General features: G+C 35.2%; 1 protein-coding gene across 1 annotated transcript in view; it reads right to left on the bottom strand.

Moving 5' to 3' along the window:
• CDH18 (cadherin 18) overlaps window positions 1-15,262 on the bottom strand; it is a 287,897-nt gene that overhangs the window by 44,944 nt on the left and 227,691 nt on the right. The window contains exons 6-7 of the mRNA XM_016224168.2: window positions 12,842-13,029; window positions 1,407-1,660 (exon numbers count right to left, since the gene is read on the bottom strand). Of these exons, the coding sequence (XP_016079654.1) occupies window positions 1,407-1,660; window positions 12,842-13,029 (442 nt within the window). The remainder of the gene's footprint in view (window positions 1-1,406; window positions 1,661-12,841; window positions 13,030-15,262) is intronic.

Genomic DNA, 15,262 nt, shown 5'->3' with positions numbered 1-15,262 from the left:
GTCATTGAAATATGGCATTCTATGGAATGCTGAAACATAGCAGGCTTTCCTCTAGTTGGAAAACTAAGCACGTCGACTCCTACCTCCACCCCTTACAGGTCGATTTCTATCGCCGGGGTTACGCATACTGTTCTGTACACTTTGACCACCCTGCTTGTTCAAGCGGCGTCCAGCTCTTGGTCTCAGTGTGACAGAGGCTTGCCATTGACAGGGTGCCCCTCCTGCACTCATGAAGCAGGACGCTGAATACATACATGTGTGCACTTTACATTGTTTCCCTCTTTGCATGAGTACCATGGACATTTTTTTTTTTTTTTTTAGCTGAAACAATCATGCTTAAATAAAAGGAAATTGAGAGACTTTATAAACATTACATAGGTACCAAGGGGAATATTTTCTACGTTAGCTTCTGTTAAAATTGATGAGAACTCTAGAGAGTAGGAATAAAGACTGGGAAAGCAGATTTACTAAGAATTTCCAACTTTCTAGGGCCTTAAGATCACCCAAGGGTAAAAATTCAGGGTAATTAAATAGTCTTCTACATTTATGCAGTCTTAGATTTTGTCATAACTGAGACAAAAAAAATATTTCTGATTATGCAAGGAAAATTTATCTCCACTGCATGGCATACTAACATAATAAAATACTGCACACTTACTGACTGTGCTAATTACTTTGTATCAATCTATTTTAATTCTATCAACATATTTATGCAGCATTATTAATCCTTTATTCATATATTTGGAATTTACATTCCAGTTGAAAGACTGTGTCGTCAAGACTCCAGAATTCCCACGTTCACCCTCCTGGCTTCAGAGTCTAGTCTCTGAGTCGGCACTTAGGCGGCCTTGGAGAAGCTGACATTTACTGAGTGACTACGGGGGGGTGCAGCCCACTCTGCGTATCACTTTATGCTCAGTGCTTCATGATTTCCCACAATAACTGAGAGAGAGAGTAGTTTTCTTCTTCTACAGGTAGGAGTAGATGATTTCCTAAAGGAACACAGCTATTGTGACAGAACCTGAAGTCAGATAAGTGTTATCTCAAATCCTCCTCTTCTGTACTATATATTTCCTATCGCTAAGGGACTGAAGTTTCTTTACTCTGTGATTAAATATTTCTACAAGATTTTCCAGTCAATTATGATTATGACTTAATCATATCTATTAAGTCAAATGGAAAAACTAATTTGTGTGGTCAAGGATATACTCATAGAGATAGCTACATATATTCTTAATTTGACAGAAACCCATCTGCTACATTACTCAGTTAAAGAATCAGTCATATAATATAATTGTATTAATAGAAAAATAACACAGATATATTTCAAGTATTATTTTATAAATTTTAAATTACTGTGAGGCCACCAAAATATTTATATATTTAAATTGTGAAGCATACCATACCTTACTAAGCTATTAGCACTGTCGGGGTCTTGTGCCAAAACTGTGCCCACAGGAGTTCCAACCTTGGCATTTTCATAGACTTCCATGACATAGGAGGGCATGGAAAACAGGGGTGGCTCATCTACATCCCCAACAATGATCTTCAGCATGGTAGCATCTTTAAAAGGACCCAAGTGAGAGAAGCGGAAATCAAGGTGTGTATTGGCTCCTTCTATGTTGAGGGTGTAGGACTTCTTTTTCTCATAGTTCAGTGGCTGTGGGGAAAAAAACAGATTTCCAATATCATGACTGTTATCACTTTCAAACAAGCTTTTTTTTTTCTTTTCATTTTTGAAACAAGCGAGTATGAATAGATCAAACTCCATCTATTTTCTTTTAAAAACAAACTATGAAGTTTATCTTAATAAAAATATCTAAAACAGAAACCGTGGAAACTCATTTGAAATAAATCGTGACTTTTCACAGCCATAAATATGATGATACCTGAGTGCAAAAAAAAATATTCCCCACAGGGAAACAAAGATTGCTTTTTGGAGACTCTCATTCGTAGACTCCTCAAGTAACATTTTTCTGTCTCCTTGCCTACCTAACCTACATTATTAATTTTAAAAACAGTTGCTACTAATGTGTTAAATTTTAAAGACAGATTTTTTTTTTTTGCATTTTGCATTTAAATTTTATCATATCATTGATTTGCATCTATCATCATCTTATTTTTTACCTTGCTGGTTTTAAACTTCATATTGTATTTTTAAGTTCTCAATTCAATAACATTTTCTTGGAATTTTAGCAAAAAAATTTATAGACTTTTGAATTTCATTTTTGTTTTGTTTTTCATTTATTTGCTCTTTTATTAGTAATAGTATTTCATGTATTTGTTATTTTAGTTTACTATATCATATTGTGGTATAATCAACTTTGTTCTTTAAAATATAGTCTTTTTATCTGTTTCATTTATTTTTTAGCTTTGAGTTTTTACTAATATTATAATCTTTTTAGTGTTCTCTTTTTAAAAAAATATTATCCAAGCAATATTTATTTTTCTTCTATTAATAATATACACATAGCTCATGGCCAGGCAATAGTGCAGAGAAGGCCTGGGGAGGGGGCAGAGTGGGGGGGAAGGGGGTTAAGAGGGGGGGGGAAAGGGGACATCTGTAATACTTTCAACAATAAAGATAAGTGAAAAAAATAATACATGTCAAGAATCATAAATTTCACTTAGCATACAACAGTGAATAAGTCAGTATGATGTTTTATCCCAAAGAATATATGGCCTAATATAGGATATAAAATACTAAACAGATACTTACAGCACTGTGTATTTAGTGCCATAAGACTGGGCACTATGGAAATTAATAACAAAGATACAAACCTAGGTGCACAGAAACAGCTAGGTAACGTTTCTAAGGGGAAATGCCTTTTTAGATAAAAATTGAATGTTTGGAAAGTGTTAAACATAGTGCATATAATTGGCTCTGCAACCTAAAGCGAGCTCAGGTTTATGAGCTTAGAAAATCGAGCTCGATGTCAAAAGTCTCCATGGCGATGTCGGTGCAGGTGATCCGAGGACCAGCCTTTTAATTCGAGCCCGGGGGAGTGCTCACTGATGCCAAACTTCCTCATTAATATCGATAAGCAGCGGCCGACAAGATGGTTTTTCATCTTATTTCTGCCACTGCTTCTGCAGCAGCTGGCTTCAATCTCAAAGCCTTTTCTCTTGGCAAGATCTGAGAGGATCACTCCCCGTGGAGGGACCCGACACCCTCCTTCCCCCAAGGGACAAGGAGAGGCTGATTCGAAGGAGAAGCCTTAGGAGCATTAGAAAGAGAAAAATTAGCCCTGCGGACGTGTCTTCTCCTTACCTCTTCTGAGCTGCCCTGAATAAGCGGCCTGCCCAGGGCCTGGTGATTGCACAGAAGGAAACATTTCCCAACTGGATATTAAGAAACTAGAACCTAGAAAACTTCTCAGATGTTGAGGCAATGGATGAGACTAGGCCACTACAATATTTTATAAGTCTTTGTAAGACAGAATAAAAAATTTAAAAATCTTAAAAACCCAAGTTCTCTAAAGTGGATCACATATACAACACATACGCATTTACATGTGATGGATTATGTATTTTGGATGTGCATATTGTAAAGGAATGTTCGCTGATTCTGCAGTTTGTGACCCATCAGTAGGAGTCATTTTCTTGTGAGAGATTTAAACTATAAATGAACTGACAAAGTAATTAACGTCCATCTTGGCTGGGAGTTGCGTAACGTCAGTCTGGACTCACAGATCTCCTGTATTTTTTTTTCTGGACTCCTCTCTCCTTAACATTAGTGAATGAGAATCTCTCTTTGATTAATTCAATAAATCTTACCCAAATTTAAATAACCTTTTCTAGAAATGATACAGGCTTGCTGCCTATCAGGAATTGGGTGGATGGAACTTAGTGCGGTTCTAGAATATACTCTCAGATGTACTTATTTGGCATATCATAATTTCTATGTATTCTTTTTCTAGAAATTTTGCAATTTTGTTGTGCATTTTTTCTTTAATTGGCATTTTATTAAAGAAAAGGTTGCTGTTGGGATTGTTAAGTTTTCAAGTTGAGTCATGTTTTGTTGCTGTTGTTTTCTGGGTCCTTTTCATTAATTTTTCATTATATTGCATCTGAAGGAGAACTATTATCTGTACTATTTTGACTTTGGGGCATTTATTGAGATATTTTTTGAAGAGTACATTTGGTTAATATTGTTACACGTTCCCTGGACACTTGAAATTAAAGATATATCTTCAGAATAAAGAGATTAATACATATCAACCTCCTTATTAATTGTTATTGAATTATTGTCACTTTTAAAACACTTTGTCATGGATTGCAATAAGTGTCATAGCCTCCTTCTACCTGCCTGGCCCTATACATAGCTCCCTGTGTACACCGTGGTACAGTATTCGTGTATTATAATATTTGCATATTGTTTTAATGTTTTGCTAACATGCTACATACATATTTACCTTTCTTACATACGCAATGTGCACTGTAAAATGTCTGTCTCCGTATGGTTTTGTTTGGACTCCACCATGCTGGGCTAACATCACATCTCTTACTGTCCTTATTTATGCTGTTATTCTTTCATTTTAATTTCATTTTTTTGTTTGAGGTATCTCTGTTTCTGTTGAATAAAGTTCTTTTATTTTTGTTATTTGAAAAGGTTTGTGTTTTTCTTCTGGTGACAATGTTTATGCTTTAATTAAATTAAGGTATTATGCATATTCTGTATAATTAATAGCACCCCACATAAAGGAGTGATTAAAAATATTTATATTTTCTCCCATTTCCCTTACGTTGTTTTGATCTTTGCACTGTTAGCATCTAATATTTGATTTATTGGCACTGACATATTTTTTGGCTTCTAGCTAGCACTACTTAAGCAATCTGAGTTTATTTCACTCGTGTCCTATTTTCTTATAATAAGAGCCATTGTTTCTACATTTTAAAAGCACATGTTGTTTACAGTTTAATCCATCACTCTGGTCCCGATGTCTATTGTACTCAGTTTTCTGGCTGTTTTCCTTTTGTTCCCACAGCTATTTTCGTTTAATAATGTATTCCCCAAGACAATGTTTCCTCATATGTTAATGTTCAAAATTGCTTACCTGTAATCTTCATACTCGAAGGACAACGTAGTAAGATATGAAGCCCTTAACTCACATTTATTTTCTTAAGTATCTCTATATACTGTTCCATGCATGCTTAAAAGTAATCTCCCATACAAAGATTTCCCTGACCCTCTTTCATTTACTTAATAACTAAACCTTTATCATTAGCACTTGACATCATGTATTATAACCATGTTTCATGTGTTCTCAGGTTTCCCTAAGAGAAAGAGTATTATCTAATTCATCTTTGGATTTCGGGTACCTGTCATGATTTCTAGTAGATGGTGGGTGCCTAATAGCCCTTCCTTAATCTTAAATCTAACTGTTTAGCATATAGAAAAGTGCTCTAGCATGGTTTACATTTGAAGAATGGAAAATTCTATATTATTTTAAAAATATGTATAGTTTACACCTATCTGTAACCCAAACAATTAACATACATTAACTCATATAATCATCACAACACCTCTGTGAGATGTAACTGTTTCCCATTTACAAATGAGGAAACCAAGGCACAGAAAAGTTAACAAACTTGCACAGGGCAACAGACAGGTAGTGGTATATTTGGGATTTAAACTCAGGCACTGAGACTCTATGGGAAGTTCCCTTAAGTACTATGTTATATTGCCTAAAATTTAACACATAAATAATGTAATGTAACATTCACACTTGATGACTAAGGATTAACATAGTTTTAGTGGAATATAATGTCCTATTAAAACATACATTCATGCATCATCTTTCCAAGTATTTACAATAGCATTGAAAATGAACTGGTAACTTCCTTAATTCCAATCTCATTAATTCATATTACCAGAGCTTTGAGTATCTTTACAATGTCCTTAACTCACAGACTCACAGAGCTAAGTAACCGAAATGCTTTTTACGCAAAATTCTTGATCAACTCTGTCCCTATGAGAAGTGCTTCCCCAGTCACTGGGCTTCCCTTCCCTTTCTTTAGTTACTGCTCAATATCCTAATGTAGTTCATTGTCAGTGAGTTAACTCCAATTTTCATCTTAAATTTTACTTTCTTAATTTCATCCTATTACTCTTAGTAATTACTTTTACATATCATTGCTCTTTCTAACATATAAAATATATTTTCCTCTTTAATATTAACATGTTTAATACTACAGTAGATAGTTATTTTCTTTCCCATCATTTTCCAGCCAGCTCTACATATTAAGGGTTTTTTAATTGTTTCTCAGTGATCACTCCTACTATTCATTAAGTCTCACTAGTATATTCCTCCTCTGGAACTACTAACCATCATAAAAGGATACTGAAAACAGCAATAAGCCAAGTCATTCTATTACAAAAGTCGTTTTGGAGTTCAATAAGGTTCTAACATTCCGATTTCCTAAATACTAAGAGACTTCTTTTGACCTATTTTTGCTCCAATTTCTATATTGCACCAACGCTTTCTTGTTATAAATTTCTCTATGCAGAAGAGTGTAATCTTCATTCAATATATATAATTCCAAAGATATCAATAAAAATAAATATTACATTAATTTTTGTTTGCTTACTGTCATTTGAAGACTGGGAAAATAAAAAGATTTTATTACAAACAACAAATACACACACATACATATAAAGTATATTTCTATACTGCATATTATTTACATATAATTAAATACAAGCCCATATATATGTGTGTATATGTGTATTGATATATACCCACATAGGTGAAGACTCACTGGTAACCCATGAATATGGATAGCTTAACTCATCAGGATATTTCAACTATCATTTTTTCCACCCAGTGCATAACTTGTAATGTAGGCATATATTAACTTCAATTAACTTCAGGGTAGTTTCAACTGGTCTGTCACTCCAGGCTCATGACCATGCCAAGAGATGAACAGTGAGAACAGAAGTTATCCAATAGCAGTTCTCTGTCAGAAGTTATTACAAACACAGTCATAAATTTCACTGAATTCAAACTTGGATTCTTCTCTCTTTAGCATCTGGCTGAGCAGGAGAATGACTTTCTAGATATTAGAACCATATAAGAATAAAAATACCAAGTTGGCTGAGTTTTTTTTTTGTTTTTTTTTAATATATCTTTATTGATTTCAGAGAGAGGAAAGGAGAGGGAGAGATAGAAACATCAATGATGAGAGAGTCATTGATCCGCTGCAGCCTGCAACCCAGGCATGTGCCCTGACCGGGAATCGAACCCTGATTACCTGGATCCTAGGTTCATGCTTAACCACTGAGCCACGCCCGGCCGGGCTGGCTGAGTTTTTTTATAATAAAAATCCCTAATGAATATTCAGTTTTTGTGAATAGTTCATTAGAATTAGAAACCTATATTTTCTTATGTACAAAGTGTTCATGCATTTGCCTGTATGTGTATTTACAATGGGCTGGAATGTCTTGTTTATTGCTCTTTGTAGTTTATGGCCCCAAAACTTTACAATTCCACGGCAAGGAACAGCCTGACTGTTTGTCACACAATGGCAGGCAAAGTAATGACACCAAAAAATCAAAGAAACACAATCCACACACACCAAAATGTGGTTATTTGGAATAGGCATAGTATGGTTATAGTGAAACATGTTTCACTTTTTTCCCCCTCTCAGGATTAACTTAAACTTTTAAAATACACTTTTACAAGTTACTATGTTTATTCATCCTCCATCTCAATGGGTCGTTTGTTAATGAAATAGTATAGCGTAAAATATAATTTTTATATAATATAGAGTATAAAAAATACAAGTGCCTGGTTACAAAAAATGTTTAACAACTATTACAGGCAGGGACACATTTGCAGCGCGGATGGGTATACATTCATGGGAATCACCGGTGCATTCACAGTAAATTAACCAGAATGTGTCCTTCCTACTTATCAGACCTGGCAAATTCAAGAGAAAGATGGGATTGCTCTGCTTTATACTGTAAATAGTGAAAAACAGGAAAGATAATCCAAAGGAGAATATTTGTGACTGAAGAATACCTAAAAATGTTGTACTACAAAGACAATATTTAACTTGAACTTCGAGAAAGAAATATTTTTTACAAAGGAAGTAAAGGGAGGTAGATTACTAAGAAACATGAATGACAATCTGTGCATGTGATACAATATAATACAAGAGGATGTTTCATCCCTTGTGTGCTTCAGGTGAATTAGGTAACATGAAATAAAGGAGGGCAGCTATATAACAACATGGAGTGGTCTGGAAACTATACTTAAAATTCGGTGCAAATACAGGAAGAAGGGAAGACAGGAAAAAAGGTAGATATTGAGCTATTATTGTAATTATTAACCAGACCCAACTTAAAGCCTCTTTTCACCTTATTTTATCTGTTTTTAGTAACCACCTTGTAAAAGGCTTACATAAGAAAACTGAAGATTAAAAGACTTGAGATAATAGATCTCTTAAACGGCAGGGCCAAAATTTGTATTTCATATGACAGTAAGAGCATGTTTTCCACCACCCTTCATTGATTTGAAAACAAATTTAAGATTGTTTGGTTTAAATCAGTAGGTATGGTATATGCAATTAAAGAGCCTTAACAAAAGAAATGTTAATTCATTAAGAGCAAATAGGGTTGGTGCCTTGAATTAAAAAAAAAAAAAAAAAAGGAACAATTTTATAAAGAGTGAAAATTGATATAAAGAGCCCAAGAAAAGATTCTGAGTCAGGCGGCTAAGAAGCAGCACATTCCTGGCTAGAGGCTTATGTCAGAGGAAAGAGTGCATCCACGGAAATTCATTCTTATCACTTTTTCCCCTTGCCACCCAGTCAGGCTCCATTAAACAATGAATGAAAGTTATCAAAGTGTATTTACAAGGCGCCATACCATGGGCCAGTGAATTTAACTTGCAATTTTCTGATGAAGGATGGCATGGGCAGGAATGTGCCGATGCTCCTGCAAACTGATTTAGGGAGCGCTGCGGGTTTTGATCTTGGGAGAGATTACCTGCTCGGCCTGCTGGCCAACGTGAGCTGCTTTAGAGATTAAATAAAGAACAGGTTTTAACAGACCTTAATCCATTTCCTGCCATCTGAATCAGTACCGCTTAAAGGTTAAAAGCCACTGAGTTAGACAGTTTAGTTTTTAAGTTGCTATTATTTACAACATAAAACATAGCAATCAAGTCACTCTGAGATTGATAATGCTAATCTGAAAGACCAAAAAATTAGATGAAAGCGAACAGTAATGTATCTTAGAGGAAGTCCAGACTGCATTAGAGAACACATTCAGGGGGGGAAAAGTGAAAGACAAACTGAATTCATTAATTGTCGAGATGATTTTTAGTACATCATCATCACCCTTTATACAGGTGAAATGATTCTTATCTTGAAAATACCTATTTTGCATGTGTGCAATATAGAATGAAGAATGCACACACATATACATATATCAATTTCCCTTAATTTTTTGCAAATAATGTCAGATTAAGTGAGGCCATTCAGAGTGGTAAGGTCTTCATTGTCTTAATCCTACAATGAATACTTGTACTCAATGGTATATTCAAATCATTTACCATCGCCTTCAGTTTTTGCAAATATAATGTAACTTCCTACTTTTTAAAGACAAAATACTCAACAGCCAAGGACACCCTCCCCCCCCCCGCCCACATACACATGCACACTCAGGCTGTATCACTACAAACTTATCTGCAACCGTTTTCGTCTCCCTTCTGTTTGATTTTCTCAGGGGATACGGCAGAGCACCATGGGTTCTTTCTTTCCACCTGTGGTCAGAATTCTAAACAAGGCCACCTTTGCTCTAGTTCATCTTTTAAAATCAATTAGCCCTTCGTTAGCATCCTCAGTTTCTTGTTTCTACTGCCCTTTTACCTATCTGCATAGAAACACACTTCCGGCCCTTCCCTTTACAACTGAAATCTCCATTCATCACGGCCTCATTGATTCGCTTCAGAACTTTCCTCTCCCATCCCGCAATACTACAAAGATTCCCAAAGAGGACGGTGTGTGTCTCCTTTTGTCTCCATTTCCTTGATTCACATTTTCTCTCCGGCACACCGAGACTGTCCTCCTCTCCACGGTAGCTAATAATAATATGTGTTTTCTCCAACCAAGTATGTAAAAGAAGTAATAGGTCAGACTCTGAAGACGACTCCCAAGGTCAGTTTTCTATTGATGAATTTTTACTTGGCTATAATTATTTTTTTTACCTCCCTATGATTTCATTTCTTTAGATGTGATTCAGTTTATTTTTTTTTTATTTGTGAGGATAATAACATGCTCTGTATTATAATGTCCTGGTGAGAGTGAAAGGGATGGTAATAGGTCTATTGTCTCAATGAGTCAAGACAGGCAAAGTGTTTAAAATCTGTCCTGACAAAAAGAAAACACTCAACAAGTATTTGTTGCTGTAACTCTATTGTGTTGAAAATGGTGCTAATGGTGATGCTGAGGATGAGGGTTTGAAAACCGCTAGTGACAAGCACCCTGTCTTCCCTTTTACCAAACCCAATGAATATTTATAACCTTAAATTGATTTAAATTTCTAGAATATTCACAATTTTAATCAACCACTATCTTCCTCCTACACAGCCGCCCTTTGGAACGGTCAATGCAAAAAACTATCTCCAGGTTTTTGACATTTTCTTCCAAGACTCTATTTCTCTTCTGCATTCTACTTGATTCTTAAATATTGGTGTTGTATTCATGTTTCCTAGGATTCGGAGTTTTTATTTCAGAAAAAATAAGCCCATTTACCTGAATTTACCTGGGTAAAGACCATCCAAGGAATGAAAAGCAGGCGATACTCTCATCTTTTTATCCAAATTTCCACCCATCTCTTACTCTGATACTTACTGAATGTATATGCTGTGTCGGAAAACATGCTAGATGTTGAGAAGAGTAAAAAAACAGTCTTTTCCCCGTGAAGCTGACATCAACATTTAGGAAGAAATACTGACATCACATGAGAACAGCTTGGGAAATGTCAATGGCTCCTATGTGCCCTTGTACCTACTGACTTAATCACTCACTCTCCCTGCTCCAGAGTGAGCAATATTATTTGATTCCTTAGTGAGCCATGTTCCACCCACCTCAGGTTCTCGGTACTTTTTCTTTGCTCTGTCTGGAGCTCATTCTTACTCTCTTTACCTATAACTCGTAAATTTCTCTCAATTCCCTGTTCAACCCATTGCTGACTATCAGACAGGATCAACTACTCTAGATTTTCCCCCCAACGCCTTTGGATAACTCTCCTTCATAGAAAAGGTGTTATTATTGATGTAGGAATGAATGTGATATTTGATTAATGCCTGTCTACTTCCATGGATTGAAAGCTCTCCTCAGGCACAGACACAGTCTGACTGCTCACCCTCGCATGGCTCATGCCGAACACAGCAACTGGCACAGTAAAGGCACTCAAATTACATATAGCTAAATAAAGATATAAAATGGACACTTTTATCACATTTTTGACGCAGCTTTAACAATTTCAGGAAAGAAAGGCTAAAATTAGGAAACATTTTAAGTAATGATATACTTTACATAGACCACTGATGGCTACCGCTCTATAGGTATTTGCACACTTTAAGTCCTACTTTGTAGGCGGCTTGTGTAGCATCCAGAAAACAACCTAATCTTGAATTTTAAATCAATATAAAATTGTGATTACTGGAAGAAATAATAAGATTTTATATAGTGCAAATAGAAAAGTATATATCTATGATAGGTAGATCATTAGATTCATGTTAATATCTACAATAGCACGTGAGGGTAAAATTTCTTAGCCAGTGATCTGTATAATAATCTGGAATACTTGTTTAAAAGGCCAATTCCGTCCTGCCTGGTGTGGCTCAGTTGGATGGTGCGTTGCCCTGTGCACTGAAAGACTGGGGGCTGGATTCCCAGTCAGGGCTCATAACCAGGTTGAGGGTTCAATCCTGGATCAGGGTGCACATGGGAGGCCACAGATCCATGTTTCTCTCTCACATCAGTGTCTCTCTCTCTCTCTCCTTCTCCCTTCCTCTCCCTCTAAAATCAACAAAAAAACATATCCTTGGGTAAGGATTAAAAAAAATAATAATAATATATAAAATAAATAAATAAAAAGGCCAATTCCCTGGCCCCACCCACTCCAGTCTTTCTGGATCAAAATATGTGATGGTTAGAGCCTAGGCATCTGAATATGAATAGACTTTTAAGCTGAAATAATTAAACGCTTAAAGAATGAGATACACTGCACCAGTAGTTACATTTAAATAGTTTTTTGTGGGGGGTTTTTGGGCAATTTTATGAGTTCCACTTCATTTTTATAAGGATATAAGCATTATGTACTCTTAAAAGCAAAAAGCAACAGATTCCGCCCAATGACAGATTCTTATGAATAAAAAAGAATGGGGGATAAGGTTATTGGTTTCACCAAAGCTGCCTTGATGGAACCATGACCATCAAGTAAAAACCCATATTCTAAGGATTGTTATCTAACATGGTAAAGTTTTACATTAGTTAGAATGTAAATGTTACCAGAATACTACCACATAGAGTAATGATATTAATAGAGCTGATGCTGATGATAAATCTGTTCTCCAAGAACAAAAATGAGGAGGCACATTCACGGTGCATACCATGCCAGATCTTTTCAACATACAAAATATAATTTCTAAGAGAGTATCCCCAAAGTCAGTCACAATGTTGCATAACTAAAATGTAATTACATTTTAAAGAGGAAATATTTTATCATCAATGACCTGACAATATGGATTATTCATGCCTCTGCTAAATTCCCATTCATAGAAAAATGAGTGACTTGCCTAAATCACTAACAGTATATTCATTTTACCTTCTTTAAGGAAAGGATCCCTTCTCTGGTCTCTTTGTCTGTGGAGATGGAGAATATCCCAATACCATCACCGTTAATGATGGAGTATGTCATGTCAGCGTTTGAACCAGTATCTGCGTCATTTGCCTTGATTTTCCCAACAGCTGAACCAACTTGGGCTGACTCAGGAACATACAGTTGATAGTGCTCTGAAAAACATTTTACATTAAACATTTTGATGATAGTATTTATATTTTACAAGAAAAATACATTAAAATATTTAGAAAATATTTAAATGAGCATTAAATTGAATAATGCATAAAATGAAGTTGTTTTCAAGTTTTAAATTTTAGTATACTACTTAGTAATGAAATACTAGACTTATATAAACTTTAACATATATGCAAAATAGCCTACATATAAAGAATTTGTAGATATCTGAATTAAAATATTTTATCAGCTCTACACCCATAAACAACAGAAAAATAGATGAGGGAGGTCAAATTTGCATTTTCATGTTGAGCGAAACTGTAGTGTAATCCCCACTCTTGCTCCAGATAGCATGTAAAATTCAAAGTGAAAACAAAAAAGAATATAGCCTACATGTGAATATGATTTTTATTTTGAGCAATAAACTAAAATTTTGTGAAATGTATAAGCCATGGCAAAGAAATACAGTATTTTTATACACTTATTTACCACAAATTCCCAGTCAGCTTCTAAAATGAATTTAAATTTTACAATAAAGTCAAAATAAAAAAAGAAAACTGAAGAGGGAACCCAGGAGTAAATCCATGCACATCAAGTCAACCGATTTTTGATGAGAGTGACGACAGTAAACAATGTGGAAAGGACAATGTCTTCATCAAATGGTATTGGGAAAACTACACATGGACATGCAAAAAATAAAATCGATCTCTGCCTTAGGTTATATACAAAAATCAACTCCAAAGGAAATAACAACTTACATGTAAGACCTGAAAATGTTAAATTCCTAAATGAAAACATAGGGAAACATCTTCTTGACACTGTTTGTAGCAACAATGTTTTGGATGTGACACCAAAGGCACAGGGAGCAAAAGCAAAAACAGGTAAGTAGGACTACAGCAAACTAAAGTAAGACCGCTCAGCAAAGGAGAGAGTCCGCAGAATGAAAAGGAACCTACACAATGGGACAAAATATTTTAAAATCATTAATATAATAAGGGATCAATATCCAGAAGATTAAGGAACTTACACAACTCAGTAACACAAAAAGAACTGATCAAAAAATGGGCGAAGGAGCCGAATAGGCAGTTTTCAAGAGAAGACTTCCGGACAGCCAACAGGCACATGAAAATATGCTTAACACCACTGATCATCAGGAAAATGAAAATCAAGTAACAATGAGATATCATCTCACACCTGCCAGAATGGTTATTACCAAAAAGACAAAGACAAGTGTTGGCCAGATGTGGGGAAAAGGAGACCCTTGTGCGTTGTGGCTGGGAATGTAAGTTGGTTCAGCCACAGTGGAAAACAGCGTGGAGGTGTCTCAAAAAATTAAAAGTAGAACTACCATGTGATCATAATCCACTTTCCGGTGTACCCCAAAGAACTAAAATTAAGATCCCACAGAGATGTCTGTATTCCCATGTTCACACAGCATTATTCACACTGGCCAAGGTATAGAAACAACCTGTGTCCTCAGTAGGTGAAGGCGTGAAGATAGTGACAAGGACTCTCTCTATAAGATAAAAAAATACTAACAATTTGTATAATACGACCTCTGAGTGCATATTATATATGGCACAAAGGGAGTATTCTAGCTAGAGAATTATAGGATTAGTAGAAGGGGAAATCAGAAACAGAGACACTATGATAAATGTAAATGAACTCAAAGAGCTTAAGACGTCTCTGATCATAAAGATTATTAAAATATAAAAACAGAACCTGCTAGAGCAGAAAGCATATTCTGAAGAGCCTAGCATGCATCTAATGCTTAAACATTTGTGTTTAACATAAATATAATATCTACATCTACTTTTGTAACTTTAACCTTCAATGTAATTCATTTATGCCCTATCACATTTTAGTATACTGTGATTAACAATGGAAGAAAATGCATAAAATTATCCTAAAATAAAAAATTATACCAAACTTTCTCTACATAGCAGTTCTAACAAAAACAACATGCCAGTACCAACCATGAAGATATAAAAATATGGTATAAAATTACCTTTAAAACTTCTGACACCTGAGAAACAACAGTCCACAAATGAGGTATTATCATCCTTGAATTATAATAATAATATATAAACTTGCATTTACCTGTTAATCTATGAGAATTGGCATTTTCTATGGGACTGAAAAACACAGGGGAGAAACTTTACAGGGTATAATCAAAACGAATTTAGAAATCTGCAGTTTTGTTAGTACTATTAATTCATTCACATAGAGTCA

The sequence above is a fragment of the Miniopterus natalensis genome, chromosome 3, assembly GCF_054644295.1.
Source record: "Miniopterus natalensis isolate mMinNat1 chromosome 3, mMinNat1.hap1, whole genome shotgun sequence".
In the NCBI taxonomy this organism is placed as follows: domain Eukaryota; kingdom Metazoa; phylum Chordata; class Mammalia; order Chiroptera; family Miniopteridae; genus Miniopterus; species Miniopterus natalensis.
The sequence above is the reverse complement of the archived record's forward strand: the minus strand, read 5'-3'. Positions and strand labels throughout refer to the sequence as shown.